Raw genomic sequence first — 27841 nt, forward strand, 5'->3', positions numbered from 1 at the left:
ATCTAATAGGACCATCTGGGCTAGGTTGATAGTCAGTGGATATGGCATTAATGCATGTCCCATTGCCTTGTGGGCTGTATTACATGAGATATCCTTACATCCTTGTTGTTTGGTGGCGAGTCTGCTCCACAGAAGAATGGTTATAGGAATTAAAACTATGTAGAGTCATACTTTGTATTCATCTGTCAGCTTGGGTCACATTCCTATTGCTAATACATTTTTAGTTTTGAATATTTGTTACAGACATCTTATATTTGGAATTATTGCAGCTACTTACAGTGGTTCTCACAGTAGATATATAACATTAATTTCAGGAGGAAAATTTTAGTGGCTATTTCAATACAATTAGATTGGGACTAAGATTACTGAGTTATAAGTATTTTAATTCATTCCTGCTTGTACATCCTGTGAGTAATTAAGGCCCATTTTAAAAATTCCTGTTAGTGTCAGGGCTGAGAAGGTGCTTCATGGCTCAACACCCATTTCTTCAAATTTGTTATTCGGCAAAATTTCCAATCTGGAGACTTAGAAATGTCTTGCTAATTTTTTTTTTCAATTTTGAATTTTTGTTTTTCATGTGAGTGAATGCAGCTTCCGGTAAATTGCTGTGAGGAGCATTGATGTATATGTTTTTCTTATCCGGGCTGATGATCTTTCTCATGAGATTTACATTTCACTTGTTATTAAAATTTCTTTCTTCTTAGAAAAGTAGAGTGAGAAATGCCATTTCCACATGAAGGGAGGGAGGAGGGTGTCAAATGCCAGGCTTATTTCTGGTTCTCAGGTGCCCTGCTCTTTGAGTTAGTCTGTAAAACACTTGGGGAAGTGCCCATCTTGTAAGATGACATGAATACTATGTTGTTTTGGTCATGGCTACCAGAGATACTTGCAATTAGATATAATAGTCTAACTTGGGGGAGATAGTGAGAAAGGTAGTCTATATTTTGGGAATTAATTATAAATAAACTTTCAGAAAATAGATTCTTGATATGTAAATATATTTTATTTAATGCTGGAAAACTGCTTTGATTTGTAGATGCATTTATGAAAAGCTGATCCTAAAACATTTAAAGGAAAAGTATAATTTGTATATTATTCTACTTACTTATTAGACTTGATAGCATAAGGCACTGTATAAGTCTGAAAGTGTTCTATGTATAATCAGTAATTCAGGGCTCATAGAAATGCTGTTAAGGAAATACCCAATCACTTCTTCTAGAGACTTCTCTTTTGTTGTTCCTCTTATTTTTCAGTGTTTCTGATGTTTTGCTTATATAACTTTGCCCTTAAAAAAATCCCCATAATTAAATTTTTTCCTTAGCTCTAAAAGTCAGTAGGGTTCACACACGTTTTGTGAGAGTTAGGGCTTCACACAGTGGCAAAAGCTGGCCTGGAACTCACTGAGTTGCTCAATCTGGCCTCTGCTTTGGCATTGGTCTTCCTATCTCAGCCTCTAAAGCTCTAGGGACTCAGCACACCCAACTGTTATTAGAGTACTTTGAGATTATGCCATCCCTGAGCATTGAAATCACCTACTGCCTCCTTCTGAGGGTGTTTCTAGTCTGTGTGACTTGGTGAGATTTGAGGAGGCTTCAGTCTTTGCTCATCTCCAACCCACCATGAGGACGTTTGTTCAGTTCTGTGCAGTTGTGTGGGGCTTGATAGCTGCTTTCTAACACTTATTTAATTCTTTCTGTGTACAATAACATAATTAGCAGTAACACATTTCCTAAACTTGGAATGTAATTTTCAAATGCTTAGCTTTGTATATTTGTTTTAACTTAGTCCTGACTTTGTATATTTATGTATCAGATTAATTATTTGTTATAGATCAACATTTTGTAATAGAATGCATTCCTGAGGAGTTACTGTTGACTTTTGAATTCAGGAAAGAAGTCTTTTCCTAAGTAGCTGTATTCACTTTTGAGGTACCTGGCCCATAGTTAGTTAGTACCATGATGGAGTTCTGTAGGAATAACTGTAACAATGGGAACGTCTGTGGCCCACAGAAGCTACTAACCAAGGTGGCTGTTGAACTCTTGAAGTATAGCTGAAGATCTGAGTTTTGCATTTTAATTCCTCAAAATTGGAATTTCGATCTGTGGCTACCGGATTCTGCATTGGATAGTGTCAGTGTGGGGTCTTGTACCAGAGTCAGTGTTCAAGAGTGGTGACTTAGAATGTTAAAGGCATAGGGTAATGACAGATGGGCACTAGCTAGGACAGTAATGGACAAGGAATGTAGACAATATTAGTTCCTAAATATGCAGAATTAATTTAGACCTAAAAATATACATTATATATCTTTTGTTTCCTACAGTTGCTGTGATTGGCTGATCAATGTGTGTCAAAGAAAGAAAGAGCTGAAGGCTCGGACAGTATGGCTTGGATGCCCAGAGAAGTGTGAAGAAAAACATCCTAGGAATGCTATAAAAAATCAGAAATACAATGTATTTACCTTTATACCCGGGGTAAGATGATTGCATCTTGCTTGCTACCTTCTTTTGCTTTCTGAAGATAAGTGTAGAAACTGTCTGTCCAAGCCAGTATCTTCCTGTTTCACACCTTCTCATCTTAAATGATTACTCAAGACTTGCATTGTATTTTTTTGGTTCTGTCTACTTAAGAATGTACAGTTGGTACTGTTTTCAGTTCTTAATAAACATTTATGTTATGACAATATAAAAGTATAGAAATAGTAAAGAACAGATAAATGATCAGGAAACCTGTTATAATTTTAGGGACACTTGAAGTTTCTTTGGATGGAAAAGTAGAATGTGTGTTGAAGTCTGCTGAGGAATTTCACAGAGGAAGTATACGATTTGTTCACAGGAACAAAATATTTATTTATAGATGCCTTTTTTTTTTATACCAAGCTGTTAATTTCAGGCCTTTTTACATTGTTAACTCCTTAGTTACCTATAACTGAGTATATTGTTAAATTTAAATACTGAAGTTTAAATATTTTGTTACTTCTGTAATACTAGTACTTTTGATTAGCTTATAAAACTGGGTTTATCATGAATTTGGAATCATGAATTAATTTTTTCTTTCTATAGATTATTTCATATTTTAATAAGCTCATATTTCTTTATGAGTGTAAAGGTAGCTGATATGGATTATATGTCTTTTTTACTTTTCAGGAATTTGTTTTCTTTCTAATCAGAGATTTTTTTTTCCTTTTTAAAAAAAATTTTATATGCATTGCTGTTTTGCCCTCATGTATGTGTTTGTGAGGGAGGCAGATGTTGGAGTTACAGACAGTTGTGAGCTGCCATGTGGGTCCTGGGAGTTGAACTGGCACCTTGAAGAGCAGGCAGTGCTCTTAACCACTGAGCCATCTCTCCAGCCCCTAATCAGAGATTCTTAGAAGTTAAATCCACATAGTTGATCTGTCAGAAAAAAAAAAATGAGTCATGTATCTTATATTTCTGTAACAGAAGTGTTGGTAAGTTTAGCTGTTGGTTCTTAATCTAGTTTGTATGAAAAGCTCTTGATCATGTTGAATAACTATGAGGAATTTCTTTTGAGTCATAGTGGTCCTCTCAATTCCTGGTCCCCAACCATTCACTAATAGGCTTGATGTCTAATGTGTTTCTTTATTAAAATATGGAATTAATGGCTCCATAGTCAAAAGACTTATCTTTTATTAGTACAAGAAATGTAAACTGTCTTTCAGTCAGATAAATATTCTTATCCTTTTTTTTTTTAAACAAAGCCTCTGTTTTCTCCTTAAGTGTAAATTAAGGTGCCTTGTCCAAAAGGTCACCAAGGGCATTGAGTCTTTTGTCAAGTATTGGTTGTAGTTAAAGCCACTAGTGCAGCTCAGCTTTGATGACTGAGTTCCCGGCCATTGGCTGCTTTCTGAGAGAGAGTACCTGTTGATGTCTCCGCACAGTGGCTTGGTTACTGTGTGCGTGATTTTCTTCCGTATCAAGTCTCTGAAATTAGTCTTTTCATCTAAATGTAGTATTTCAGAAACATTTAGTAATTACACAGTAGGAATTCTATGCCATTTTTAGCACAAATGGCAATTTCTGAATTGCTAATAGATATAATTTGTGCCGAGTTTTATAGAAATTGCTGAAGAAAAAGAGCTTTCTTTCCTGCTGAGATTAATTTATGAAATAATTCAAAACATTTTTAGACAGCAATTGAGCATGATTATGGATATAAACATACTGAGTATAACTGTTTTTGTTACACGCAGAATTGTATGATGATGCAGGTACTTTAATATGTACAAACTGGCTCTAGTTCTTTAAGCCCACAGAAACCGTTTAACCCATCGATCTCCTATTGAAATTGCTGTTCCACCTAGCATAAGAAATAGCTTCCAAGGAGATTTTGACTTATAGTTTACAACTTTGCAAACTTAGCTGAAAATGACTGATTTTTGAATTATTTTTTCTTTTCCTTCTCTCTCTTCTTTTCTTTTTCTTTTTTCTTTCTTCTTCTTCTTCTTTTTTTTTTTTTTTTGATACAGGGTCTCTTTATCTAGCCCTGTCTGTCGTGGAGCTCACTATGTAGACCAGGCTGGCCTTGAGGTCTGCCTTCCTCTGCCTCCAGAGCGCTGGGATTAAAAGCGTGCACTACTATTATTTGTTCTTAACTATAACTTCAGTTGATTGTTTTTAAAATAATTTTTTTGCAAGGTTGTGATTAAGCCTAGGGCTCATGTATGCCAGCCCAGCTTTCCACCCCTGAGCTGCCTTCTTTCCCTCCAGAAGACCCTACCTGAGCAGGCACACAAACCAACAAAGCCTTTGCAGCTTTAGCAATCTTAAAATTATTAAATGATGAAATTTATTTAATATTTGAGAATAATGTCAAAAATCAAGTACTGAAAGACACTAAAGAGTATATGTAGGCTGCTGTCTTCCTAAAAAGTGGTCTGTTGCTTATATATTTTCATGTGACTGGTTTCTGTTTTGAGAGCTAGACAAATCAAGTATCTTGTAGTCATACTTGGATCCATTGGCTTGTTCATGACATATGTGTAAAGCTCAGTTTCCATGCTAAAAACACATTGTTACATTTTACTGGTATGTGTATGTGTGTATGTATATATATATACACACATGTATACAATCTCGACATTTTTTTTCCTTTGTAAGAGCAGCCTTGTTGGTCCTCAGGCGTTATCTGTGTGCTCACCAACTTGACTAGTGTAGAAGAAGGGTGCCGTCTGTTGTGAACATTTTAGATGAGCATGGAAAGCTACAAGTTTAATGCAAAAAGAAGGAAAACTCTTAGGGGAGTGTACTTTTAGTGTAATCGAAATCCTAATTTTCTTTAAAATTGTATCTTCAAATTGGGGTAATCTTAGCATACATACCTTTGGAAAACCAGTGTCAAAATTAATATACTCTGAATCATCGTATTTTCATTGATGGATTTGTGTTTGCATGTTATGCTGAGTTTAATTGATTGAGGTACTAATACATTTTTCTTGAAGGGATTGAACTAATTTCTTTATTCCTTTTTAGGTTTTGTATGAACAATTCAAGTTTTTCTTGAATCTCTATTTTCTGGTAGTGTCCTGCTCACAGTTTGTACCAGCATTGAAAATTGGCTACCTCTACACCTACTGGGCTCCTCTGGTAAAACACCTCTGTAGTTATGTTACACTGTTTAACACTTAGCATATCATTTTAGTAGTTGAGATGATTAGGATAAAGTGGCTGTGCTTTATAATGGTGTTGCCGTGTGTCATTGGACTTCTGCTAGGAGAACATGCTGAGTTTTGTGACTCCCTTACGTCCTCTAGTATGTGTGTGTCAGTGCAGAGCTGCAGTGTAGGTCCCTCCTCTGAGCCCTTCTGCCCCTGCTCCTTCCTGTGCCCTTAGCTGCTAGGAGCCCTGCCGTGTGACTCTGTTGATTGACTCTCCGGATATTCAGCTGTAGTGAGTGTTTTAAGGTGTTACACTGCGGGCCAGTTTCTGGCTGCTCGCCCAATGTAGAGTGGGTCTTAAAAGGCTGGTAACGGTATACCTCTTGCAGATATGTTATCTCTTCATAGTTTTATTTGATTTCTTGATTGTTTTGGTTGCTCTTTTTCTGTTAGATTAGCAGTTCTCAACAGGTCATGATCCTTTTGGGGTTCAAATGACCCTTTTATATTAGTTGCCTAAGACAGTCAGAAAGCACAGATTGTACATTTTGACGAATAACAGTAGCAAAATTACAGTTATAAAGTAGCAACAAAAAAAATTTTATGGTGAGGGGGTTTGCCACAATATAAAGAACTGTATTTAAAGATTTTCAGCATTAGGAAGATTGAGAACCACTGGGTTAAGTAAGAGGCAATCCAACATAAAGTTATTCCCTCTGTGCATGAGAGTAAAGTGCTCAGTGTTAGATTTCAAACCCTGTTAATATAAAGGCAGTTCCACTGGCCTAGCAACTGCTTATGTCATCACCTGTCTCCACCAGGTATACCAGGTGTGTGCTGTGGATGAAAGGGCCTGCCAGCCACCCCAGGTGTCTGTCTACATGAGTTCGTATGTCTTGTCGTCCCATTCCCCCCCCCGCCCCCCCAGTCATTCGATTTGTCTGCAGGGCAATTTCCCTGGTCTTCCTCCCTGAGACTCTGTTCCCAGTGGATCCTCCTGAAAGCTGCCCCCAATAAACCTGTTTTTATACTTATAATTCAGCTTAAATTGGCTTATTTTGACAGCAAAGAAACCCTATAACTCAGGTACCCCCAACATGTGGCCTTCAGAGTGGTCTGCTCTTAAGCTGATCCATGCTGGCTTGTGTAGGCCCCTTTTACCCCTAGAGCCTTCCCAGTGAAGCCGTATTGCGGAAGGGGCAGTGGGACCTTTGTTGCAGGTTAGATCCAGTGCCCATCAGTAGTAAAGTCTTACTGCCGAGTTGTTAATGACCGCAGCCTACAGAGCCGTAGCAGGAGGGTAGACTTGAGGAATGACAGTAACATTCCATAATTGTATGGAATATAAACACAAAATTCCCGAATCATTGAATGCATGTTTTACTTGCTAAATAAGTTAAGTTCTAGGAGACATTGGCACTGACCTGGAGAAAAAGTGACATGGCATACTTCCACTATAGCATAAAAGTCTGTCTGGGCCACCCCTTTGGAAGGTTTTCATTGTATATTGAAGACCATTTTGAAGGGATTTATTCTACAGAGATGTGATTGGTCAGACAAAAAATGCTTAATATTATTTTTGAGTAAGTTTAAAACTACAAAGGCTATGGAACTCGACTGAAGCCCACAAGAGGGAACAGAGAGGTGTTGAAGAATGCGGGGAGATCAGAAGGACTCCTAAGACAGGAAAACAGAGAGAGTGCTGCAGGGAGTGCATAGAAGAGTGCAAGGTAGGGGCGAGGGTCAGAGACGGACAAGAGCCCAGGAGGAATATACAAGATAAATTTTGTTTGAAAAGGCTACAGTAAACCAAACACTGTACTATGTATGCTCAATAAAAATGTTGAAGTGTGTAGGATGAACACACAGTCCTTTTGATCAGAGGTGGTGTTGCTACAACAGTGAGCAAAGCCAGACAAGATCCTGTCCTAATAGAGATTGGTTTGTCAGGGAGAAGACAGTCTAGAAACAGATACATAGTGCTGGTTTTCTAGTCATGGCTGAGAAGAAGAAAACACAAAACAGGATTAAGGGGGAAGGAAACTGGAATAGTTTTAGATAGGATGGTCAGGGAAGGTACTTTGGATGGAGGGGCAGGTGAGTGACAAGGTAGGTGGACTTGTACAGAGTAGGGAAAGGGTGCTTCAGGCAAAAGGCACAGCAGCTGCATGCGTGACATGCAGGAGAGTGCAGGTGGAGGATACAGGGCTTGGAAAGGCTAACAGAAGGGTGAGGGTAAGTCCCTCCAGTGCGTGCACATGTGGCCTACCATGGATAACAGGACAGTACCTGAGATTTGAGAGAACATCCGGAGTGGACTCTGTGGTTAGGATTTTACTCTGGATGAATATGAGTCAGTGTGTACGTGTACATAAAAAGTTGGAGAGTAATTTTAGGTAAGTGGCTGTGATGCTAAATATATTATTTTGTGTGTGTGATGCTGAATATTGATTGGCAACTTGATTGAATTGCGGTGCACCCCGGAGGTTAGAAAAGCACACGTATTGGTGAGATAATTAGGATTATATCATAGGGACTCTGATCTAATCTGTGGCTTGGGTCCTTGGTGGTCTCAGAATTTGAATAGGCTATTGTAAAGCCGGGGCCTGGAAGGAGGAAGTGGGACAGTCGCACTTGGCCTGGCTGCTTCTTGCCCATCGTGACATGAGTTGTTGCTCTGCTCTCTCTGTTGGCATGGACTGGCACCATGAGCTGAAATATGAAAACAAGCTTCTTTCCTCAAGTTGTCTGTGTCAGGTGTGTTCTCTCCGAGAGGTAAATATAACTACTACAGCAGGTGTGGAGGGCGTGTAGGTGACTCTTCCTCCTTCCACTCTGCTAGAGCTATCTGTCCAGCTGAATGTGAGGTTGTAATCTTGTGCATTTCTTAGTAACTTTTAAGACTCAGGAATACATCATTAAAATAATATGCACTATTGTCTTGCATTCTTTAAAAAGTATTTTATGAAAGTTATCTTGTATCTCCTTCATCTTTCATTTCTCTGTCTTTTATAAACCTGATTTCATTATACCTTATCTGTCTGTTCTCTTGATAGGTTGTTTCTAAATGTTTGCTCATAGAAATTGTTGTAATTCGTTTATTCATAGCTCCTTATGTACATTTGGAAAGCATGTTACATACTTCCTGTGAGTTTATTATGTAGCCCTGAGTGGCCTGTGACTCACTACATAGTGATCTGCCTGCCTCTGTCTCCCAGTGCTAAGATGAAAGGCATACACCACCATGTCTAGCTTACTTTTTATTTTTTTGGTGAAGGCAGTATAACATTAAAGAAAATTATAAAACAGAAAAAGTATTTGGTTATACTAAAAAGCTGTATTCATGATTTTAATGTGTTTTTCACCTCTTTTTCTATAGTTTTGCTTGCCATTTAAATATTATTTGTAGTTTGGATTAAAATTTATTTTAAATTAAGCAATGATAGTCTGAGAATACAAATTCTTTAAAATCTGCAGCCAGGTATATTCAGTCATGTTTTGCTCTTGCACTTTGCCTTTATTATTAACTTTGCTTTCACTAGTTTTTTTTTGTTTGTTTGTTTGTTTTATTAATCTGTTTTGTTGATCAGGTTTCATTATGTATGCCTGGCTAATCTGAGACTCGCTATATAGACCAGGCTGGCCTAACTCAAAGAGATCTGCCAGCCTCTGGCTTTAAGTGGCTTCTCTAGGGTTTAATCAAAACAAGAAAATGCTTTTTATTTGGATATGTTGTGAGGAATTTTATGTGATCTTTTCATAAGGTTGGTTATTTTAACCATCCTTGTAATGAATTTGTGTGCGTGCATGCGTGCATGTAGACATGTTCTTATGCATGCACAGCATACCACACACCAAGGCAGCTTTCCTTGCTTTCATGCTTATACTCATTTTCAGTTCTCGTTTCATTTTAAGTCTTTAGCTTGCATTTTCAGGTATAGTTTTGTTTTTGAAGGACTTTATAATTTTTTTTGGCATTGTAAGACTTTAATTGTATTTAGATAAGGCTTTTTAATATGGAATCACTTCATTATTCATGTAAGGAGCAAAAGTGAAAAGCCCTTTTTTGTTTCCATTCTGACAAGTCTTAAATTCTGGTGTCATAGTTAGAGCTGAGAACTGAGCTATTTTGCAATGTTTTCTTTGTTTTTTGGTTTTGCATAGCAGCCCTGGTATCTGAGAGATAAGAGCGGTGACTACTGATGAATGTGTGCTGCTTGCATGCGTCTTAACACTGGAGTTAGCAGAGATCTTAGTGAACACACAAGTTCATCTTCACATCCAAGGAACAGGCGTCTAGTATGGTACCACTGTATTACAAACTCACCTAAGAAATTTAAAAATTAACTGTATGGGATTTATTTTAAAATTATAAAATAGGTTCAATATTTATTATTAAAAGTCATGTTATTATAATGAACTCACAAATAAAAAGATCACATAGCTAGATTAGTCAGTCATTGAGACCCCTGCCCAATCCCAAACTCTGCATCTCAGTGAAATATAATTAGAGTGAACATTCTACAGTCATAGAGCTTTGCTTAGGGTTTTGTATTTTCACTATTAATTACAATTTTATGGGCTTATGCACTGACCTACACAGACTGGTCATTCTTCAGTGAGAGTCCCTAAGGGGCATACCGAGGGGGGAGAGGGAGGGAGGGTGGGAACAGGAGGGGATGATGGAGGGGTTTACAATTGGGATGTAATGTGAATAAATTATGAAAAACAAAACAAAACAAAAAACAGGCATCATCATGCCTGCCTTTAATACCAGCACTCAGAGAACAGGGACAAGCAGATAGCAGTGAGTTCAAGACCAGTCTGGTCTACACATGTCCAGGACAGCCAAGGCTACACAGAGAAACCTTGCCTCAAAAAACAAAATACAAAGAAAAACAAGATAAAAAAGGTAGACCATCTGGTGTCAGAAGGTCTTGCATAAGCTATGTCTTGTGCAAAACAAGTTTATTAAGAGTCACTCGTATACTGTTTGCAGGGGAGACTTGGGATGGAGTCAGAGGAAAGCTGTCTACAGTGGATGGATGAAGTCTACAGGAAGCTAATGAAGCAGTGCAGCCCAGAGGGAGCAGCTCTTGTGAAGAGCGTTGGCAGACCTCGATCAGCTGTCCTAAGATGATAGGCATGTCTCCTTAGGGCGGGAAGACGTGGGTTCTCAGGGTTCAGAGCCTCAGTTCATCCCAGGCCTTGACCCTGCGCAGGGTTGGCTCTGGCAAGTATATTCTTGGCTTTAGAAAACGAACTGTGTTTTTTCTCCATAATTCGGGACCTCAGAGAAAGCCTAGAGCCAAGGGAGCTCCCAACAATCCACTACAAAACCAAACAATCCCCCCAAACTATAACAAAGTTGAAACTAAAAAATCCATAAGCTTTGTGACTTCTTTCATAGCTCACGTCCTTTGTCCCTATTCCGTGCTTCCCCGGCACCTCCTTTCACCCTTCTTTCCAATGCGGAGCGCAGGCTTTTAAAGACTGTCTTAGGATTCTATGCGTTTTCTTGGTGTTTGTTGCTATGTCACCTTTCCTTTTCTAATTTTGTAGGTTTGGATACTCCATCTCTGCTTTTTGGTTAATTTGGATAAGGGTTTGTCAGTCTTACCGCATGTCTCAAAGAACCAACTATTTGTTTCATTGATTCTTTGTTTTTCATTTTATTTGTTTCTATTTTATCGATTTCATCCCTAAGTTTGATTATTTCTTGATTTCTTTTTTGGAATATGATTTCTTCTTTTTGTTCTAAAGCTTTCAGGTGTGCTGTTAAGTTACTAGTATGGAGTTCCAATTTTTTTTTTTTTTTAAATGTAGACACTTAGTACTATGAACTTGCCTGCTAGAGCTTCCTTCTTTGTGTCCAATAAATTTGGGTATGATATGCATTCCTTTTCATTGAATTCCAGAAAGTCTGGAAGTTTTCTCTTGGTCCATTTTTCATTCTGTACTTAAGTTGTTCTGTCTCCCTGAATTTATAAGCTTTTTGTTCTTTCTGTTTTTGTTAACACCCGGTTTTAATCCGTTGTGGTCAGATAGTGTGCATGGTGTTGTTTTAGTTTTCCTTTACCTGCTAAGTCTTGCTTTGTGTCCGAGTATGTGGTCACTTTTGGAAAAGTTCCATAGTTTCTGAGAAGAAGGTATATTGTTTTGTGTTTGGGTGGAATGTTCTATAAACATTTGCTGAGGCCTTTTGGTTTATAATATCTGTTAGCTCCAGCATTTCTCTGTTTAGTTTTTGTCTGGATGACCTGGCTATTGGCAAGAGTTGGTATTGACGTCTCCTCCTATCAGTGTGTGAAGGTCAGTATGTGATTTATGTTGTAGTAGTGCTTCTTTTATGAACTTTGGTACATACATTTTAGAATTGTAATGTCCTCTTGGATTTTTTCTTTAATGGATATGTAGTGCCTGTCCCTTTCTCTTTGGATCAGTTTTGGTTTGAAGTCTTTTGTCAGATATTAAAATGGCTATGCCCGCTTGGCTCCTAGGTCTATTTGCTTGGAATATCTTTTTCTATCCCTTTACCCTGAGATGATGTCTGTCCTTGGTGCAGCAGCAGGATGATCCTGTATTGCATCCATTCTGTTTGTATCTTCTTACTGAGAAATTGAGACCATAGATGTGAAGGATGGATATCAGTGAGCAGCCCTTGTTGGTTCCTGTTACTTTGTGGTGGTCGTGGTGGTCCAGGTGGTTGTGGTGGTCCTGGTGGTCCGGGTGGTCGTGGTGGTCGTGGTGTGCCTGTGTATGAGTGCTTCTCACTTTGGCTTCTCTGGGATTAGTTATATTTTGTGATTTTTTGGATGGGATTAACCTTGTTTACCTGCCATTTTCCTTCTAGCCTTTTGTAGGGCTGGGTTTGTAGATAGATACTGTTTAAATTTGGTCTTATCATTGAGTATTTTTTCCATCTAATGTGATTGAAAAATTTCCTGAGTATAGTAGTCTGTGTGGGCATCTGTGGTCTTTGAGTCTATAGAACATTTCCAGGCCCTTCTGGCTTTAAAAAATCTCCATTGAGAAGTCAGTTGTTATTCTAATTGGTCTGCCTTTAGCTTTTATCCGCTTTTCCCTCTTGCAGTTTTTAGTATTCTTTTTTTTTTTTTTTTGTTAATTTAATGTTTTCATTATTATGTGCTGAGGGGAAATGTCCCCCTGGATCCAGTGTATTGGTGTTCTGTATGTTTCTTGTACTTGAGATATCCCCTTCTTTAGGTTGAGGAACTTTCCTTTTATCATTTTCTTGAAAATACTTTCTGTGTCTTTGACTTGGATTTCATTTTCTTCTATTCCTATTATTCTTAGAGATTTAATCTTTTCATAGTGTCCCATGTTTCCTGGATGTTTGTGCCAGGATTTTTTTTTTTTAAAGACTTAACATTTTCTTTGACTGAGGTATCCATTTCATCTACTGTGTCTTTAGTGCTTGAGACTCTCTCTCCTGTTTTCTGTATTCTCAGGCTTCCCCTGAGGTTCATGTTTGAGTTCATACATCTTTCATTTCCAGATATTCCTCAGTTTGGGTTTTCTTTATTCTATTTCCAGCTCCCGGACTTGAGCTGTTTTATTTATTGTCTTCCACTGTTTGTTTATGCTTTCATAGATTTTTTAAAGACATGTCTTCATTCCTCCTTAAGGAGTTCTGTCATATTTATAAATGCTATTTTAAGGTCTTTGTCTTGTACTTTAGCTATGTGCAATACCTAAGGCCTGCTGTGGTCAAGTTGCTGGGCTCTAATGGAGACATATTGTCCTGGCTGGTAGTGACTGCGTTTTTACAGTGATGCTTAGTCATCTGGGTTTGGGAAAGATTGTAATTCTAGGTGTCGGTAACTGGTTTTGTCTTTGTTGGGTGACTTGTTCCTTGGGTTTTGTTTTCCTCTCTGGTTATTAGGTGAGTGTGGTGCCTGGTAGGAAATTTCTCTGGGATCCTGAGAGGTGTGGTCACTGGGAGTTCCAGGTAAAATGTGTTCCTAGGTATTGGAAGATGACAGTTGGGAATGGGGATGTGCTGGGTGGGGGGTTTCTGAGGTGGGTGCACAGGATAGTGGAAAGCAAGATGTCCCAGCAAGATGATCTTAGGTTCCTGGGATGGGGACAGACAGTGAGGAGAAGCCACACATGTCGTCCACTACAGAGCTGGAGATGAGACCTGGGAATGGGATGTGGAGGAGAGGAGGGTAGGTGAACATCTGAAGCTTACTTACCTGCTTTACTGGTGCAGGCTTCCTGCAGACAGCTTGCTGGAGTTGGGGTCTGACATAACAGGATGAGTGGGAGGAAGGTGGAGGAGAAGATCTGTGTGGTCCCTGCAGATAAGGGCAGAGAGGAGGGGGAGGCCGCAGCAGGTGTCTGCTACAGGTCTGGAGGTGACAAAGAGGCATTGGGTTTGGAGGCACAGAGTGAGAAGAAAAGATCTGCAGTTAGCCTACCCGCTTCCCAGGCTGGAGCCTGCTGTGTTCTTATTGGCTGACTTCTGATTGAGGGGAGGTGCGATTTTAATGTAGTTTTGATTTACATTTGTCTGATGGCTAGTGAGGTTGAACATACACTTCTTGGCCATTTGTATTTCATTTTTTGAGAACTGTTTTATTTTACTAGTTCATTTATCATTATTTGACTTGTTATTTGACTTGTTTTTCTTTGTATATTTTGAAATTACTATATTAGGTCTTCTATATTAAAACATTCTTGTTTTCCCAAGCCGGTAGTCAGTGTGGTTGAGAAATCAGCTTTTAAGAAGTATCCTTTTTCCTTTTCAGTCTTGTTTTGTTTTCTTTTATTTTCTGTGTATGAGTGTTTAGACTTGGGGTTATGGGTGCTATAAGCCATTATCTGGGAATTGAACCGTGCTCCTGGAAGATTAATTTGTGGTCTTAACTGTTGAGTCCTTTCTCCAGGCTTCTCATTTTTTTCTTTAGATTGTATTTTTTATGAAATTTAATTCATTCAGCCTTCTGCTCATTTGGATCTTTTCCAACTTTTTGGGTTAGAAAGTTTAGATTTACACAATAAAAAGTAACAAAAGATAAAAGTTATCAAGATCAAAATAACAAAATATAGGAAACTGTTAAATATGTAGAAAATTAAAAACAGAATATCACAACATTTTAAGTAGAATAATCAAGAGGAAATACATCTGGAAGTGAGTCTGAGTAATTCCTAAGAGAACATAATCGGGAGTTTAAAATTGTTCCTAAGTGATCAGGTGCTAATAGAATCAATGACGACTTTAGGTTTTAAATGTAGCATAGATGACTTTTACTGTGATTTAATTATAGGGTAATTTTTGTGTTGAAACTAATTTTTGCCCCTGTCACAGGCCCCCTTTCTAGTTTCCTGGCATTTACCCTCCCTCACTCCCACATAGATATACTTATTTAAAAATGTAAAAGCTTAGCTACACACATAAGAGAGAACACATGCTTTTTGTCTTTCTGAGCCACATTTTCATTGTCCACTCATCTGCTGATGGACATCTAGGCTGAGTCCGTTTCCTGCCTATTTTGAACAGAGCAGTCGTAAACATGGGTGTGAGGTGTCCCTCTGCAAGATGGAGGGCCTTTGGAAGATGCTTTGGAGTTGTGTAGCTGAGCTTTATGGAAGTTTCGTTTCTAGCTTATTGAGAAACCTCCAAACTGATTTATTTCCACATGGCTTTACAGTTTACACCCCACAGCAGCAAGTAGGTGTCCTCCCCTCACGCCCTCCAGCGTTTGTTGCCGGGTATGTTCTTGAGCTAGCCATTCTGACTGGGAGATAGAAGCTCAGGGTAGTTTAAATATGTATTTTTCTGATGTATAAGGATGTTGAACATTTTAAAAGTATTTATTGGCTATTTTAGTGGGGTTTTTTTTTTTGAGAGCTTTTTATTTAGCTCTTCATCCTATTTTTTAATTGGGTTATTTTATTTAGTTTTATTTTCTGTGTTGTCTGCTTCTTGATTACCAGTTTATTTTACAGAAGCATTTTAATTTCATGAGGTCACATTTGTTGATATTTAACCTTATTGTCTGCTATTGGAGTCCTGTGAAATTCTTGCCTGTGCCCATATATTGAAGTGTTTTCCCCACTTTTTCCTCTAGTGTTTTCAGAGTTTCAGTCTGAGTGATGAAGTTTTTGATCCATTTGAAGTTGATTTTTGGCAAAGTGAGAGATGCAGCTCTAGTTTTAGTCTTCTACATGTGTATATCCAGTTTTCCCAGAACCAGGTGTTAAAGAAGCTGTTTTTTTCCAGTAAGAATTTTAGGGATCTTTGTTGAAAATCAAGTTGCTGTGGCTGCATGAATTTATGTCTGGGACTTCTGTTCCCTGATCTATGTTTGTTTTTGCCAGTACTATGATGCTTGTGAACTATGTCTTTGCAATACAACTTGAGACCAGGTGGTATCTCCAATTTTACTGGTGTTTGTGTGTGCATGCTCCCAGGATGCACCTGTTTCTGCTTCCCAGTGTTGGTTAGTGTAACCTTGCCTGACATTTTACATGGGCGCTGGAGATTGAAGCGCTGGCGCTTGAAGAAGTGCCGATACCTAGTGAGCCAGCTCCACCGTTTCTCTCTGCTCAGACTGGATTTTGCTATCTGATGTACTTTTGTGCTTCCAAGTGAATTTTGAGATTATTTTCTCCCCTGTGGAGAATGATGTTCTTTAATGGTGATTGATTGTACTGAGTCTGTACACTGCTTTTAGTGAGACGATGATTTTTTACAAAATTGATCTCCCAATTCAGCCAGATTTTAATACCCATTTTTTGGGGGGTGTCCACATTGGAGGTGTTGGTGAAACATGAGAACGCACTAGCACTCCTACCAACGGACATACAATGTATGTTAGTGAGAGGCATGAGCTCCTTCACCTTCTCTGATTCTGAATGTCTGTCTGCACATTAGAGGTAAAGGGGACATAGCTCCGGCTTGTCTGTGGTACTTACCAGAGGTAATTTATAGTACTTGGAGACTTGTATGACACATGATCAGCCCTCAGAGAAACTGGTGCTATTGTGGCATGTGATCCTCATGGCCCCTCGTTATAGGAAAGGCAGCAGGCTGGGCATTGTGACGCAGGTAGTGTCCAGGTTTGCTGGCAAGCTCATGCTGCTGTTTCAGGGTGATGTCATTTACTGATAGCTGGTGTTATGTGTGCTTTAAGCTCTCATAGGAAAGAGGACCAAAGGCTGCCTCTCAGCCCAGTCTCAGAGGCAGTGGGAAGACCCAGCTACTGCTGTGTTGACTTGGTTTTCTAGATCTTCCATCCTTATTCAGTCAGTCATGATATACCAAGAGTTCAGAAGAGCAGATTGCTATTGTAGAGACCCATTGATTGGGGACCCTGGGAGTCAAGAAGGAGCTGATGGCATGCACTCCCTCCTTGCAGTCTCATGTCTGCCCTCAGCAGGCCACGAGTTGTTTCTAGGGCCCCGTGGCCAGCCTCATTGGTGGACATGCACATCCTACCTATGTGTTAGTCAGTACAGCCTTTATTTAGAACTGGGTTGTGATGCACAGCTGTAGCATCCCTCCCCTGTAACGGGGCTCAGTTTCCTCCGGAGTTTGTTTGACTCTTGTTTTCAGAGACTGGGGCCGATGCCTCCTAAATCCAATCCCTCAAGACTACCCCATTAGAAGTGGAGGCTCCTTTTCTCTGACTCCACTGCTTTTAGGAACAGTAGGAGTAGCGTAGCAAGTATTGCTTTTCTTCTAGTTTATAATTATGATTCACTTGCTAAAATTAGAGTACATTCTGCTGTTTTTTGAGATAGGATGAGAAGTATGAAAGTTAGAGTCACCTGGGGAATTGAGAAGAATACACATTCTGGGAACCTGCTCTGTGGAGAGCAGATGTAGCAATATATAATTCAGGTAGGACTTGAGCAGGTCTGTGTGGCAGAAATCTTTTCAGGTGATTTTGAAGTGTCCTCCTTTAAAATACTGTCTTACAGTGTGTAGACATGTGCTTTGATCCTGCTGCCTTTCAGAGCAAGCCAGCTGAGCAGTACTTCACGAAATTACCTGTGAACTGAAGCTTGTGATGCTGAATGTTGTCCTGCCTGGGAATAGCTGCAAAGAGTGCGTTCTTTGCATTTAGAAGTACACAGTTGCTGTACCAGTGCAACTGTGTCTGAGCATACGTGTCTTTGCAGTGCTGTTGCCTCACCATCCATATATATATATATATGTATACATACACATATGCACATACACACACACACACACACACACACACACACACACACACATCGGGGTCCTTGATTCTTTTCCCTTTAGGATACTGTTCTAGATAAAGGTGTGTGGGTGTGTGTGGGTATGGGTGTGTGTTTTCTTTGAGTAAAGAAAAACATTTTGAGACAAAAATCTCATACATTACTCCATGCTGGGATTCCATGTGTAGCCTAGGCTGCCTCTGGTTTGTGGCAGTTGCCTCCTCCACCCCACCCCTGCCACCCTGCCACCCTGAGTGTTAAGACTAGAAGCATGAGCTGCCAGTTCCTTCCAATTTTCTTTAAGCTTTCTCCCTCTTTATTGGGGAAGAACAAATGTATTCTGCTACGTCAGTGGTTGTTCATGTATTTTGTTGCTGTAGTTTAATGAAGTTCTGAACTTTATTAACTCATATAGAACTTTATTAGTCCTAATAAAGCTATGAACCCGAGCTTTTCCCTCTAGTAGGATTGTTGATGTTTCCTTTAATTTCATGGATGCTTCGTGATGACATGAAGTCACTTTAGGGTTGAAGACAGTTTTCTGTTGTGGAGGCATTTGGTGGTAGCATGCAAGTCTTTTTTTGTTCCTAAAACTTTGTATTTCACACAGTTAACACAATTTGTTCCTGAACTCTTTTTTAAGATCAGGAATAAAGTCATCTGTCCCAAGCACTTTTTCAGGTGTGAGAGCACATACTTTAAAGTTGTCCTAAGATAAGGTTAACAGGACAGGTAAATAAGAAACCAAAGGTATTTATATTTGTTTTCTATAGTACAGAGACAAAATGCCTGAACACAGTAGCTTAAGGAAGGCAGAGCTTACCGCGGCTGACAGCTTGAGGGCACAGACCTCTTGGCGGGAAGTCATGTAGCAAGAACTCAGGTGGTTGTTCACGTTGCTTCCGTTGCTTCCGTAATCAGGAAGCAGGGAGAGGAGCCTGAGCCTCGGAACACAGCCCACAGCAGGACACCGCCTCCTTCAGATGCGTGCCGAAGGCTACTGATTGTAGATCCTGCCCTTTTGTCTGCCATTGTTAACCACTGTAGTAAGCTACTTCTGTATACAGATGACATCACTGGGTATATGGGAAAAGTCTAAGGAATCCGCACCAGGAATGTTAGAATGGAAAAATAAGTTAGCAAGGTTACAGGATACTAGATCCAAAACTATTTGTATTTTTATATACTAGTCACAACCATGTGAAATGAAATTAGAACAACTCCACTTGCAATATTATCAAAAAGAAAAGATGTTAGGACAGACTTGAGCTAAAGTGTGGGAGTATGCACTGAAAACTACAAAACATGAATTTTTGAATAGATGGAAAGCCATTCTGCATTGTGGACTAGTATTAATGGTAGCAACATCCTTCAAGTGGACTGCGGATTTAATCCAGGCTCTATCAAAATCCCACGTGGCTTCCTTCCTCTTGTCTTCCTCCCCTACTCTCCCCAGAAAATTATTAGTTGATTGTAAAATTTTTGAAAATGCCAGGGACTCAGAGTAGCCACTATGTCTTAAAAAGTAAATGAAAACAGGAACCCACATGTCCCTATTGGAAACTATCATCTGATAGACACGTGACACTAACGTAAGGATAAGCATATAGAGAGAAGTGCATGCTTGACCGTCCAGACTGAATCTCTGTGTGGCAAGTTGATTTCCAACAAAGATACCAAAGCAGTTGGCGGTGAGTGTCTTTTCAAGAATTAGTATTAGAACAGCTGGGCAGCCACAAATAGAGATTACCTATCTCATGGCACACACTGACCAGGCTGTGAAGGTCAGCACAGCCAGCAATTGGAGAAAATTCTAGTGCTCCTTTTGGGGATGACAGTGGGATTTGTGGATAGCTGTGCCACTGAGGCCCAAGACATACAGGAATGAAAGCATTAGCAAAGCAGCAGAAAGTGGTACCCAAAAAGGTCAAAGGTGAAGAAACAGAAAGAGGATGTTGAACAATGGTCAATGCAGAGAGATCTGGTGAGTTCACACATTGTTTGGAGGCAGTTTGAGTTGAGCTGTGGAAAGTCAAGTGGTTCCAAGATGTGAGAAGGTTTCCATGGTACATAGTAAAGAGATTACCCGTTGTTCTTTTGGCTATACAGTTATGGAGCCTAGGTGTTGTAGGGCCATTGAAATGTGACATGTTTATAATTAGGAAGAGTACATAGGCTTGTGGCTAAAGTGAGATATCAAGGGATGAAGGGCACAGGATTGTATGACAGTCTGTCCATCTCCCTTCCCTCCCCCCTCCCCTTCCCTCCCCCCCCCCCCCCATCTTTGTGTTCCAGAGGACAACCTTGATTGTCATTCCTTAGGTGCTGTACACATTACCTTCCTTCCATATGGATCTCTCATTGGCCTGGAGCTTTCCGAGCAGGTTAGGCTTGGAGATCCTTCTGTTTTTGCCTCCTTAATGCTGGGATTGCAGGCACATGCCTTGTCTTAACCCGTGGGTTACGGAGGTCAGATTAACACTCTGAGGCTTGTGTGGGAGGCACTTTACCTGCTGAGTATAGCTTCGTAGCCTGCCTCCAACATAGAAGTTATCTGCAGGATATTTAACCTGCATGTATATTTGTTCACCACTCGCATGGCTGGTGCCCATGGAGGCCAGAAGAGGGCATTGGGTCCCCTGGGAATAGAGTTACCTGTGGGTGCTGGGAGTGGGAAGCCTGCGTCCTCTGGAGGGGCAGCCAGTGTTCTTTAACTGCAGAGGCATCTCTCCAGCCCACTCACTCTTTGCCCTGACATTTTCAGTTGGGTTTATACACTACATTTTTGTTTTGTTTTGTTTTGTTTTGTTTTTTGAGACAAGGTATCTCTGTGTAATAGCCCTAGCTGTCCCGGAACTTGTTCCATAGACCAGGCTGGCCTCAAACTCACAGAGATCCGCCTGCCTCTGCCTCCCAAGTGCTGGGATTAAAGGCGTGTACCACCACCACCTGGCCTACACTGTGCTTTTGAAGAGGGTATTAGAAAAAAGCTATGTCAATGACTGTAGGACCGATTCTTTTTAGCAACCTGTTTAATGTAGCCCTTTGCGTTTACTGGGAAAGCTCGAAGAAAAGATTACTAGCCTCCGAGTGGAATTCCTTCAGGCCTCGGTGGTTTGCACTGGGCTGAATCTGAATCAGAACAAGACTACTAGCTGTTGAAGGATCTTTGCTGTGGGGAAAGTGACTTGAACAGCACTGTCTTTTTTCCATTTCTTTGTTTTGTTTTGTTTGTATGTTTGTTTGTTCGAGTCAGAATTTCACTGTGTAGTTTAGGCTAGCCTTGGACTCACTATGTAGCCTGGTTGGCCTCACACTCTTGATATGGCCCAGGCTTCCCTAGTGCTAGGATTATGGCATACGCTCCCATGCCCATAGTGGGAGAATATCCTTGTAGCTTTTCAGGAGACGCATATGTAGCCTTTAGATAGAGGCTGTATGCATCAGGGTTCACAGTAGATTATAAGTGTCCTGAAGCTTTATTTAGATAGACTCTAGTTACCAGTTCATAGTTTACTTAAAAGGCAAGATAAAAACATACCTCTCTCCAGCCCAGTTGGTTGTGTAATGATAGTGTAAGCAAATGAATGAGTGTGTCAACATCTAGGGGTTAGCTTGTATTCTGCAGTGCTTTGACACTACCTGAGAGAGAGAAGTAGGAGCTGGGACTTAGGCAGTCAGTGCAGTGTCTGATGCCTCAGTCCTCAGTTACTCATGCAGTGCGTGCACTGCCTTGCTGGGGAGCTTCGCCTTCCCCAGTCTCTGGATGGCTGTACATACGGCCGCATGCTCATTGTCTTCTTTGTCTCAGGGTTGTAAATCTTACTATATGTGTTTACTATATGCATTTTCGTGGGTTTTTTATTTTCATTCATTTTGTGTTTTGGGAAGTAATATAAATTGAAGGGGAAAATGAAACTAAATAATAAAGAATTTTCCTCTGCTCTTTTGGTTCTGCTTTCTAAAATACTTTTTGTTTTATAGGGATTTGTCTTGGCTGTTACTATCGCACGTGAAGCAATTGACGAATTTCGACGTTTTCAGCGAGACAAGGAAATGAATTCACAATTATATAGCAAACTTACAGTAAGAGGTTAGCCATAGACTTTTAACTCTCCCAGTATTTGCCTAGTGTGATCATGTGAGAGTTAACATTAGAAAGGGAGATGGGCGCTTTCTGTTCTTGAGTGCTCACATGATGGTTTATGGGATCTGATTTTCTTACAGTATGTAATGCTAGAATTTCAGAGTTTTACTCATTTTCTTGATGCTTGTGTACACATATATATTTTCATAGTTATATACAAACACACATATGTGCATACACTCACACAAACATATTATATATGCTCTGTTAGAGTGCTGTAAGCGATTTGAAAGGAACCAGCTGCCATGTATATGTGTTCTGTGGTGCATGGTAGCACTTTAAAATGTGTCTTACTTTTAAACACACCATAAAGGTCATGGCATATGGTCATATCATGGCATTAAGCATCTGAAATAAATGTTATCATTCAGTGTGGCCACAGGTACGTACACATAGTGCTCCTTACACCCCATTTGAGCCTGTAGCTCTGGTTATAACAAATATTTAAAATTTTCAGTCTGTAGTTGAAAAAGGAAGCCAATGGGGCATACCGTTACAAACAAGCTTTCGTGACAGTAGAACAGAAACCTGATGAATAAACAGTGTGGGGCACACTGAAACTTCAAGTGAGAGTTACAGCCCCGGAATTCTGTGAAAGTCAAGTTACTCTGTATATATGTATGCTCTGTATATATGTAGTAATATATAATGAATTACTTTCCTCAAACAATCTCCTTCAACTTTTTATTTGTAATACCTTATTGGGTATGTATGATATAAGATTAATTGAATTAGGACTTACTGATCAGTGTTTTTTGCTATTTTCCTCAAGGTGTGTAGTTATCATTGTGATTTAGTTTTAGAAGATTTATTTATTTATTTTTCCTTTTTTAGATTTTTAACATTCCTAAAAGAAATCTAAAATTCACTGGATCCTTGCTTCAGTTTTTACCTCCTTTTTTCCATGAGGTCCTAAGTGACCTCTGCTCTACCTTTTCTGTCTCTGGTTTTGCCTACTGTGAATATTTCATATGAGTGGAGTCATATACTGTGCGCCTCTTTTTTTACTGGCTTCTTTACCTTGGCAGGTTTCCAGGGCTGATACACATTGTAACGTGAAGTAGTATTTTCTTTTTGTTGGCAAGTAACCTATACAGCATGACGCACTACATTTTGTTTATCTGCTTAACATTGGATGGGCATTTGGGTTGTTTGTATTTTGTGACTGTTGAGAATAACAATCCTGTGAACACTTATATAGCAGCTTTTGCATAAACATTGTTTTCCTTTCTTTTGACCAGCAGGGAGGTTGCCAAATTAGGTAGTAAGTATGTTTAGCTTTCTGAAAGAACCAGCCCCCTAGTTTTTAGTTGGCCGCATCATTGGGTATCCTTGCCAACAGTGTACCCGGGTTCTGATTTGGCCATGTCTTCACCACTACTTGTTACTGTCTTCCATGTGAATTATAGTGATATGTGCGTTATTTGTATTTGCTAATCATTACTGAGATTGAGTGTTTTGTGTGTTTATGTGGCATTCACAGATCTTCTTCAGGTAGTTATATTCATAGCCTCTGACCACTTTATCTGACCTGCTAGTACTTCCGTGGCTGAGTTGTTAGTGGTCTTTAGCTATCTCAGGGTAAGTCCTTTGTCAGATTTGTGTGACTGCAGATAGCTTCTCCCAACTTGAGGGCTTATATTTTCATTTTCTTGACGCACAGACATTTTGTTTGATCTAATTCATCCATCTTTCCCCCTTGTTTGTGCTTCTGGTATTATAACAAAAAAAGAATTGGTTGACTCTAACAACTTTTCTAGTAGTAGCTTTAGTTTTAGCTTTGCATTTATGTGTGATGCATTCTCATGTATAGTATCTTACATGGGTCCACATTTGTTTGTATACATATCAAGTTGTCTGGTACCATATGCTGAAAAGGCTACTCTCATTAGTATATTTATAAATTATTAAAAGAGGTGAAGTGGATTGGGGAAATGCCTCCGTCAGTAAAGTGGTCACTGCACAAGCACAAGGATCCGAGTTTGAATCCTCAGTACCCTTGTAAAAAGCTGGTGCTGTGTTGAACATCTGCAAGGCCAGTATTTGGGGAGGGCATGTCTGACGGATGGAAACAGATTCCCAGAGTTCACTGGCCACAGTCGAGCCTTATCAGTGAGCTCCAAGTTCAGCCAGAGACCCTGCCTCAAAAAATAAGATGGAGAGCAACTGATGAAGATAACCTAACATTGACCTTTGACTTCCATGTATGTGTACGCACACACGTGAGAGTACTAGAAAAAGTAAGATTCTCTTTTAAGAAAAAGAACCCTCAAAGCTAGGTAAATTAGGCTTGACTTTACATTGTTATTTTGAGAATAGTTTATAAGCTATAGCTTATTCTGAACTTGGTTTTACTTTGGTGTTTGTTAAGTACAGGTAGGTGTCTTGCGGTAGTAATTGGAGTGGGGATGTCAGTGAAAAGTAACAAGTCTAGCTATGATGCAACAGCATGGAAACCAGGCGGTGTGTCAGAGCCTACTGTTGAGGCCTTGGAAAAGGATTCACCATTTTATAGCATCCATAGGATTGCTAACTCCAGAGGAAGGCAACTGAAAACAATGTTACAAAATTCTTGGTTCTGTTTAAGATTCCTCCATTGCCAGGTCCTTTCCAAGTCCACAGCAGTTCTGTAGAACCCAGCGTATTCAAGAAGAATGATGTTTGTCTCTGTCTTCAGACTGTGCCTGATGTGGAGGAGTGACTCAAGCAAAGGTCTTTGGCAACAAGAATTTCTCATATATGTGTCAGAATGAAGAATAATCAAAGTAGCCTGGGGCAGAGAATTATAGTTGCCATCTGTGTAGTATGACCAAGTGACAGGCAGCAGAGTTAAGGAGGGAGAAATCTTTGTGGTATTTGGGCTTCCAATATTCAAACCTATGTATACCGGAGAGGTCTGAGATTTGCATACAGACTGACCAGTGGGGAAGTGCTCAGAAGAGGTTCCGGGCCCTCCTGCATACTCTGTCATCTGAGCCGACTTGTTTTAATATATGATCTATTGACTACTGTTACTTTATAATTTTACAGAGAATGTCATCCCTTCAACTTTGACGTTCATCTTTAGAGTGATTTTGGATAGTTTGGGGGTTTTCCCTATATGTCTAGAATCAGCTTATCAATTTTTATACCCTTGAGATCACAGTCAATGTATTGTTCAGCCTGGGGGAGAATTTGCATGCCAAACTTACTGAGGCTTTTGACCTGTGAGAAAAATATCCCTTTCCCTTTGTGTATGTCTTTAAAGTCCTCTCTGTTAAAACTTAGTTTTTACAGGGTTGGTATAATTTTTTTCGTGTTTCCTATGGTTGCTGTCCACTAGTGTCTTGAATTAGGATATTTATTCATTGGATGAACTTGAGCTAGGATTTCATTAAACAAAGGGGGCAGGGGCTCCTTGAGGTCACCATGTATTTCTCATGTCTATTTTACATTTTCCATGTAAAGAATTAAGTCTTTGGGTGAGTATTTGATACTGTAGGATGTAGAATCTTCATTGTTTTTTACATTTAACAAATATTTTGATTTACTATCAGTGATAACAATGAGAACACTGTTTCACATGCTTATGTAGTACGAGATGGCCAAAGTATGTTTAGGCCACTTGAGGAATTTTTAGTAATCCTTTCCTAATCCTAACTAGTCCCAAGCTGTCATTTTAAAAGATTTTTATTTGCTTGGCTGTGGTGGTGCAACCTTTAATCCCAGTACCAGAGATTCAGAGGCAGGCAGATCTCTGTGAGTTCGAGGCCAGCTTGATCTACAAATTGAGTTCTACGGCATCAAGGCTATCCAGAGACACTCTGTCTCAAAAAAAACCAATGAATAATAAATAAATAGAGAAAAGAAAGGTGTGTGTGTGTGTGTGTGTGTGTGTGTGTGTGTGTGTGTGTGTGTGTGTGTCTTTGTTTCTTTCTGCATGCATGTATGTACACAAATGGAGGCCAGAAGAGGGTTTGGGTTCACCGGAGTTATAGGAGGTTGTAAACAGCCTATTGTGTGTGCTGAAAACTGAACCTTTGTAAAAATAGCAAATGATCTTAATGACTGAACTGCTCCTCAGACTGCAATTTTTAAAACAAAACAAAACAAAAATTTCAAACACAGTTCAAATGTCTATCACATTGATCCATACTAAGGAATAGCAGTAGGAAGACATTAACGTGTTTTCTGTAAAAGCAGAGATCTTCTCATGCTATTAAGACACTGGAATTCCTAACACCCAGTCACCATCTTCATCTGAGCTGATGCATTTCAGGCATTGTTCCTCCACACTGCTCAGTGCAAAGTATTCTGCTGTGTATCTCAGGGAAGCAGTGGAGCAGCGCGAGGAAGGACTGTCCGCAGGGCCTTCTTGCTTACTCTTCTGAGTTTGGACTTGGGTTCATCCACTTTGACTCCTCCATTCAGAGGTGATCCATTGTTTGAAAAGGCCTGACTTGCTTGCATGTGTTCTCCTGGGTTTTTTCCATCTAGCAGACAGCCTTTTTTCTAGTACTCCTGTGACTGGTGGGGTGTTGTCTGTGGTCCTCTCTCACTGTTCTCTCCAGCTTGCTTCACATATGCCCAGACATTTATTCTCATATTCTCTCTCATTCATTCATTTCTCTCTCTGCTTGTCTCTTTCTCCCTTCCTCCTCCTTTCTCTCTCCATTCCTCTCTTTCCCTCTCTTTATTCTTCTCTTTTTCTCCCTCCTTCCTTCTTTCCCCTGTTACTCTCTTCCTCTCTCCCTTTCCCTTCTTCCCCTCTCTCTTCTGTTCCTCCTTCCCTCCCTCCCTCCCTCCTTTCCTTCCTTTCCCCCCCACTCTTCAAATTACAATTTATGTAGAAGGTGACGAATCATGGAAGGGGAAGCCTCTCTGGATAGAGTTAAAGGCTACTGATGCAATCAAGGAGGATACTGAGAGTGCACTTTCAGACACTGGTGGTGCTAGTACGGTCTACAGGTGGTGTTTGGGTCCCTGACGTTAAAAGGGCACCCTTCAGACATCTCTGTAGGACAAAGTAAAGTGGATTGACAAAACAGTCTTGAAGCTCTAGAAAAGTAACCTGGGAAGCTATTAAGTGCTTTTCAGATCTAGGACTGATGTTGTATAGACAGTCTTTCTGTTACCTTATAGGGCTCCATTGTACAATCTTCATCTCTCTTAGAGATTTTGGCCCTTCTGAGTAAAACTTAAGTGCTTTCATTTAAGTTTTAGTTTCTGTTGGAGAAACACCTAAAGGTAAAATTCCTTGTCACAAATGGACACTTAGTTTTTGTTTCAAGTGGAGCAGGGCATGTCACAGCATACCATTCTATTCTGAAGTTTAATAGCCACTCAGATACTGAATACTTATAGCATTTTAAGGTTATTTAAGATTAGATGTATGTAGCTTACTGTGGTGGTGCACACCTTTAATCCCAGCACTCTGGAGCCAGAGGCAGGTGGATCTCTGTGAGTTCCATGCCAGCCTGGTCTACAAAGCAGGTCCAGTACAGCCAGAGCTACATAGAGAAACCCTGTCTCGAAAAACAAAACAAAACAAACAACAACAACAAAAAGATAGATGTGTGTAAACATTGAGTTACTACAACTTTACAGAGATTATGGTTTGTGCTTAAGAGAAAAGTAAAGTAAAGTGATTGGCTAGGAGAGATGGAATTGGAACACAGCATAGAGATTCTGTGGAGAGAGGCAAAAAAGTCAGAGGCAGTCTTTACTGTCTCATACTTAGCCGTGAGAACAGCACTGAGTGGAAGCTTAGAGTGACAGTGCTTGCAGTGATAAAAAGATAATCCTTTTGTGGGTTTCCTCTGTTCTTAGACTTAGACTTGCTGACTGGAAAGCTATAGTAAAATTTAGTTCCCATGTAATTCTAAAGA

The 27841-nt window shown here is 39.8% G+C and overlaps 1 protein-coding gene across 6 annotated transcripts in view; it reads left to right on the forward strand.

Annotated features, from left to right (window-relative positions):
• Positions 1-27841, forward strand: part of ATP9B (ATPase phospholipid transporting 9B (putative)) — a 193618-nt gene that overhangs the window by 21910 nt on the left and 143867 nt on the right. For 4 of the 6 annotated variants that reach the window (XM_084780966.1, XM_084780967.1, XM_084780969.1 and 1 more), the window contains exons 3-5: positions 2321-2471; positions 5490-5603; positions 21812-21920. In XM_084780966.1, coding sequence (XP_084637092.1) covers positions 2321-2471; positions 5490-5603; positions 21812-21920 — 374 coding nt within the window. Of the gene's footprint in view, positions 1-2320; positions 2472-5489; positions 5604-10603; positions 10758-21811; positions 21921-24561; positions 24687-27841 lie in introns of those variants that run through there. The other 2 variants (XM_084780971.1, XM_084780970.1) reach the window with 2 other exon arrangements.

This window comes from Acomys minous, assembly GCF_964271855.1.
Source record: "Acomys minous genome assembly, chromosome: 4".
Classification (NCBI taxonomy): Eukaryota; Metazoa; Chordata; class Mammalia; order Rodentia; family Muridae; genus Acomys; species Acomys minous.